The following is a 6,781-nucleotide window of genomic DNA, read 5'->3' on the forward strand; positions in this document are numbered from 1 at the left end:
GTAGCCGTGGGGGGAGAAGCTGTGTGGGGAGGCGGTGGAGCCGTGGGGGGAGAAGCTGTGTGGGGAGGCGGTGGAGCCGTGGGGGGAGAAGCTGTGTAGGAGGAGCTTCGGCGGGAGGCGCTGGGGAGGACCACCAGATTGTCTTCTGTAATTATCAGGTATGTACAGTTGCTCTGCAGGTGACTGAAGTAGATCTGCTTCAGGTCAGCTGGTCTTTAATTTGACCAGCAGATCATACAAACCTAATTAATGTTGTTTTTTTGTTCAATTCCTAAACCTAGCATAGCCAGGCAGCAGATTCTAAGAATGTGCATCTCAGTGTGGAAAGTTTTTATGTGTCAGACTGAAAGTCTATGAGCTGGTGCCAGTATTCAGCTTTTATTAGCTGTTTTTTTACAGTTTCCTTCTTTTAATACACCAACAAAATGTCAAGCTAAATAATAAATATCAGCCAGTAATGCTGATTTAAGGTTCTTTTTTGTTTTTAGAAGAATTAAAGCATTGCTATGAATTTGTCTCTGAAACTGTAAATTTATTTTAGAACATTTGTTGTTAACAGCTACTGCTTCCTCAGCTTTATTAAAGTAAAAAATATATATATTTACATGGTTATAACATACACGTTGCAAACAGCTGGTTTCTTTGTATACTGATGAAGTAGTAACGAGCTTCTAGCTGTAACAGCTGGTGACTTGGTGTCCTTAGGCAAAATGTTCAAAGGGATTTTTTTTTTTGCATTTTTGATGCACAGTGATCTCCTGCAAAGCTAATAAGATATCCTGTTTCCTCCTGGTTGCTGTAAACCGTCCTGCGTGCTTCAAGATTAGATCACGGCTGAAGGGATTTAATCATCCAAAGCTCTCCAGTCAGATGGATTTACACCAAACACGTCAATGTTTGACATGGTTCTGGAATGACTGCTTTCTTTGCTAATGTTTTGGTTTCTGTCACTAATGTCAGCTTTTCTACAGAGTCTTTGTGAGTCTAAAAGGTTGTGGACAAAATATAATTTGCTGGGGTAGAAATTTAGTATTTGCACTTAGTTTCAAATAATCAGCTATGTCACTTTTTTATTGTTGTATTGTGGTTTTTTGCCTGTTTTCAAATTTCTCCTATGGGAGACTAATAAATTATCTTATCTTAGCTGATGAAGGTGTTTCTCTTCTCATCTGAGGACCTTTCTCAATTCAAAAAGCAGAGTGTGGAGTTCCAGCTTTTAAATCTGAGATGTTCTGTAAACTGGATTCACCTGCAGATTAACTCACTATCCAGCCACTAGAGAGCACAAGCCAGTGTATCTCTTGTGCCAGTCCCAAGCCTGGGTAAATGGGGAGGGTTGTGGCTGGAAAGGATGTGCAGCAGGTTAGGCTCGTTAAAGATAAAAATGGTAATGTTCTAACAAGAGAGGAGAGTGTGATGGAAAGATGGAAGCAGTACTTTGAGGAGCTGATGAATGAAGATAATGAAAGGGAAAGAAGAGTAGAGGCCATAAAAACTGTGGATCCGGAAGTGGAACAGGTAAGTAAGGATGACGAAGGGGACGGGGTGGACCTGATAACATACCATTGGAGGGATGGACATGTCTAGGAGAGATGGCAGTGAGATTTTTGACTTGAGAAAATATCTGAGGAATGGAGGAGAAGTGTGTTGGTGCCAATCTTTAAGAACAAAGGTGATGTACAGAGTTGGAGCAACTACAGGGGAATGAAGTTGATGAAACACGATGAAGATCTGGGAGAGAGCTGTGGAAGCTAGACTTAGACAAGAGGTGATTATTTGTGAGCAGCAGGATGGTTTTATGCCAGGAAAGAGCTCCTGAGGATGCTGATGGAGAAGAACAGAGAGGGTCAGAAAGAACTTCACTGTGTCCTTGTGGATTTAGAAAAAGCATCCTACAGGGAGGAGCTGTGGTGTTGTATGAGGACATCTGGAGTGGCAGAGAAGTATGTTACACTGGAACAGGACATGTAGGATGTTACAGATGCAGCTGCCTTGAAAAAGATGATGAGGTCAGACAGGAGTCCCCGTGGACTATGATGTTTGCAGATGACATCATGATCTGTGGTGAGAACAGGGAACAGGTGGGAGAGAACCTGGAGAGGTGGAGATATGCACTTGAAAGACGGGGGATGAAAGTCAGCCGTAGGAAGACAGAGTACCTGTGTGTGAATGAGAGGGAGGCAGGTGGAACAGTGAAGCTACAAGAAGCAGAGGTCACAAAGGTGCAGGACTTCAAGGACTTATGGTCTGTTGTGGTGTTTAAAGTGCTTTACAAATAAAGTTGGATTGGACTGGATTATCATTATAATCCAGATTCCACCCTTTAGTTTCTTGAAAAACTGACAGCAGGTGACTAAAAAGCAAAACCGTTCATATTTATTCAGTGAGAACATGAGTAATTCCAGTACAAAACTTATGGTAAAAAGAACTAAAATGGAATCAAGTTTTCACCCAGGTATCAAACCAAACAAGACATATGCCTGCTCACCTGTAATGATGTTGTCAAGAAGGGTGGTGGGCATACAGAAAATCCCCACCAGCAGGTCACTCACAGCAAGGTTTAAGATGAACAAGTTTGTAACCGTCCGCATGTTTTTACTTCTCAGGACGATGAAACACACCACTCCATTGCCTACCATGCACACCAGGAAGATCAACAGGTAGGACACAATGAAGATGGCTGCGGTGGCTGGCTGATGCAGGTAAAATCCAACAAACGTGATGTTGTTCTTGGGGATGACATACTCCACAGACGAGTTGTAAACCGTCCAGTTGTCATACAGCAGAGTCAAGTTATTCTCAAGTTCCTCGTTCATTTTAAACCTGTGAAAACAGAACCAAGAAAACCAATCAGATGGGTTTATTTTGAACTTGAAGGAAGTCATTTGTCCAAAAAAAAAAGGAAACAAACAACAAAAAAAGAACAACATTAAACAGAAGAGGACATGTCCGGTTTTAGGTTTTAGGCGTTGGGCCTGGGAATACTTGTACCAAAAATTGATCAAATTATTCCAAAAACCTTTTAAAAGTAAAAATACTTTCCAAAAGAAAATTATTTATAAAAACCAAACGCTGGTGCATTTGTCATCTCAATACCTACAAGACCAGGTCCAGATAGAAACGGGGTCTTCAGATCCAGTTTCAGACTTAAATATTCATGAAACATCTGTAAGGTTCTGGTATTTGATGTTAGCAGATGAAAATTGAAATTGTGGTTTAAATGTTAAATCTGGTGTTGATTAGTAAAGATTAAAAGTCAGAAGTCAGTGACTTATAACTTTTATAAAAGAGAATTATATTTTACTGGTTTAATCCCAACAGAGCTACTGTCTTCAGTCGGTTTTATGCTTCTACACATTTTGTGACAGATTACCAGAATATTAGTTCAACCTTCATTTAGCATTTGTAGTCCTTCTGTAAAGGTGCTGCAATGACAGGCTGATGAAGTGGCTCAAATTGGCTTCTTTTTTGTTAAAACAATCCATTTTTCCAGATTTTTTTATAATGCTTCATGTTCTCTGCTGCCCAGGTTATTTTTTTCTGGCTTTTTGTTTAACATGCAAGTAACCATAGCAACAGCAGTTGACATGTTGCAGCAGCTGAGCTTTCCAAAAGCCCAACTAATGCCTGGGATGACAACTCAAATGTATGATTTAAAAAGAAGATGATTTCTTATCTTGATTATAAAGAATGTTCACATTGGGATAAAAAAGATGAGAAGTGAGCAGAAATACAAATGAGGCAGGAATATCAATGTATTTTTTTCTTTTTGTAGAATATATGTACAAACAATTCTTCAGCTTTTTTTGCTCTGGTCACCACAATAACCTCAGTTCCCTGTTTTGTTCTCCCTGTAATCCTGTTTCAACCTGTTTGAGTCAAGTAGGAACTATAACCTTATCACTGACTGCATTGACTGCAAATGTTTAAATAAATAAAAGTAATTTTAAAAGTCTGTTTTCTTTCATATTAATTTTTTTGCAAAGTTAAGTTTTTTTCAGGTCAGTTCTGCTCATTGTGCTGTGTTAAGATTTTAGAATGAATCTATTATTCTGTAGTTTCCTTCTCAGTTCAATTTTAGTTATTGTTAGGTTTTACTGGCGTACTTTAGTGCCAGGTGCAGATCATAAGCTGCGTTCAAAGTTTTTCACCACTTTATTAGAAAGTAAAAATCTTAAGAAAATTACAAAAACTCAAATTTCTGACCTTGATGATAAAAATTACAGTAATAACTGGAAAAACAGTAGCAGCTAAGTTATTTCTTCAGCCTCTCTGCTTCATAATGATAGGATCAGTTGTACAAACTTTAAGAAAATATTTTTATTTTCAGTGAGAACTCCTAAATTTGCACAAGAATCTGTTAAGTTCAAGTACATGAAAAGAATTCTAAATGACATTTTTATTTGTAGATTGAGATATCCAATGATAGCAATATTTAAGATGCCTATAATATTTTTTCAAACTTTATTTTTAAGAGATATTCAGTTGTTCTGCTCTGCACGTTCCACTGTTCCACTCTGCACATGTTCCATTGTTCCACTCTGCACATCTTTCATTATTCTACTCTGCACATGTTCCATTGCTCCCCTCTGCACATGTTCCGCTGTTCCATTGCGCACATGTTCCATTGTTCCCCCCTTGCACGTTCCATTGTTCCCCTCCGCTCATATTCCATTGTTCCACTCTGCACATGTTCCATTTTTCTGGTCTGCACAAGTTCCATTGTTCCACTCTGGACATGTTCAATTGTTCTGCTCTGCACATGTTCCATTGTACCACTCTGCACATGTTCAGTGTTTTCGCTCTGCACATGATCCATTGTTCCGCTCTGCACATGTTCCCTTGTTCCACTCTGCACATCTTCCATTATTCTACTCTGAACATGTTCCATTGTTCCACTCTGCACATGTTCCATTGTTCCACTCTGCACATGCTCTGTTGTTCCTCTCTGCATATGTTGAGTTGTTCCACTCTGCACATGTTCCATTGTTCCCCTCTGCACATGTTCCGCTGTTCCATTCCACACATGTTCCATTGTTCCCCCTTTGCACGTTCAGTTGTTCCAAACTGCACATGTTCCATTGATCCACTCTGCACATGTTCCATTATTCTACTCTGCACATGTTCCATTGTTCCACTCTGCACATCTTCCATTATTCTACTCTGCACATGTTGAGTTGTTCCACTCTGCACATGTTCCATTGTTCTGCTCTGCATGCTCCATTGTTCCCCTCTGCACATGTCCCATTGTTCCGCTCTGCACATGTTCCATTGTTCCGCTCTGCACATGTTCCATTATTCCACTCTGCACATGTTCCATCGTTCCGCTCTGCACATATTCAGTTGTTCCACTCTGCACATGTTCCATTTTTCCTCTTTACACATGCGGAGAACAATGGGACATGTGCAGACTAAGGCAACAGATCACTTTTTGTCTCTTTTTGATTTCTATCCAATAATAAAAATGTCTTTGGATCCAAACAGTAACAGCTCATTTTCTGACTCTGACTCTGCTTTTTTAAATGAAGTAATTTATTTTCATGTTCTTTGTATGTTCTGCCTGATTACAGTGCTCATGTTTAAGGGCTGGAACTTCCTTGTTTTGTAACATGTGTAAAAATAATAATAACTGATAATAAACTGATTGCATTTATAATTCTGAACATGTTGTCAGTCCTACTGAACACGTTTAAGAAAATGTTCAGTCCGGAGGTCTTAGAGGTTTAGAATCAGATTAATTTTTATATTTAAAACCATAAAAAAAACGTTCACTAACCCTTGAAGCTTCTATTACTGTTTTTAAAAACCCAAGCAGAGAATAAAACAGACCTTTGGACTCCATGTTGTGCCAACACTGAGCGCAGAACAATTTCTCCTTATATCTCTCATCTTCTCTGAACTTTCCTCTTCTAATTGCGCCACTGTGAAGTTCACGCAGACCTGACTGCGCCTCCCTGGACAAAGACGCGTCTGTGACCAAGGGATGACTGCTCACTGAGGCGGGACGAAGCGCACGAACCGGTGACCTGAAAAACGCTCTGCTTCAACGTGGACTCAGATGTTTCCAAACATGGAGCTGAGGAGCCGTTAGGTCCCTTCATTTAACAATCAAATCTTTGGATTCAGGCTTTAATTAACAATCACTGACATTCATCTTACCTGCTTTAAATCCAGTTCAGTTGAGAAGTGGCGGCGCGATTTGATGAGAAGTAAAATGTGTCCGCTGTCCTTTGGATTAGACATAAAATGCAGACAAAATGCACCAAGGAACATGATGGTGGGGACGGCACGTTTGTCGCAGTCCTGTTTAATTTGGTTCTGGCTCTGTGAGGCTCCGGCTGCGCGCAGCCCGCAGCGCATCTGACGGATTTTAGTCGGTTTCATCTGTAGCCGCTGCGGTGACGTCAGCGGAGAGGGGCGGGATTAGAGCCAGAACCTGTCTTCTGCGAAAATCTGGTCCCCCGTGGAATTCTGTTCCCCCTGCGTCGGGAGCGCGCATTGCAGCCAGAGAGGTGGATCCGGCGGATCTGAGCATTTTCACGGCGCTTCAGATCGATTTCTCTGGAAAAAACTATTCATATAATCATGTCAATGTTGTAACTTTCAGTTTAATCGGCAGCTATCAAAATAAAATAAATAAATAAATAAACGAGGTCTCGTGTGGAGGTCTTTTTACGCTGTTTTGTGTTATTTTTAAACGCGAAGAGAATCGATCTTTTTTCAACTTTTGTCTCTTAAGCCTGACAAATAAAAGTCAGTCAACAAACACAGGTTTCCAACA

The 6,781-nt window shown here is 40.2% G+C and overlaps 1 protein-coding gene across 1 annotated transcript in view; it reads right to left on the reverse strand.

The window, feature by feature from the left end:
* The window catches only part of npffr2a (neuropeptide FF receptor 2a), an 11,867-nt gene extending 5,521 nt beyond the window's left edge, over positions 1–6,346 (reverse strand). Inside the window, exons 1-2 of the mRNA XM_017426319.3 lie at positions 6,160–6,346; positions 2,489–2,823 (exon numbers count right to left, since the gene is read on the reverse strand). Coding sequence (XP_017281808.1) covers positions 2,489–2,816 — 328 coding nt within the window. The 5' untranslated portion in view covers positions 2,817–2,823; positions 6,160–6,346. The remainder of the gene's footprint in view (positions 1–2,488; positions 2,824–6,159) is intronic.
* Positions 6,347–6,781: the final 435 nt, after the last annotated feature.

The sequence above is a fragment of the Kryptolebias marmoratus genome, linkage group LG1, assembly GCF_001649575.2.
Source record: "Kryptolebias marmoratus isolate JLee-2015 linkage group LG1, ASM164957v2, whole genome shotgun sequence".
NCBI lineage: Eukaryota > Metazoa > Chordata > Actinopteri > Cyprinodontiformes > Rivulidae > Kryptolebias > Kryptolebias marmoratus.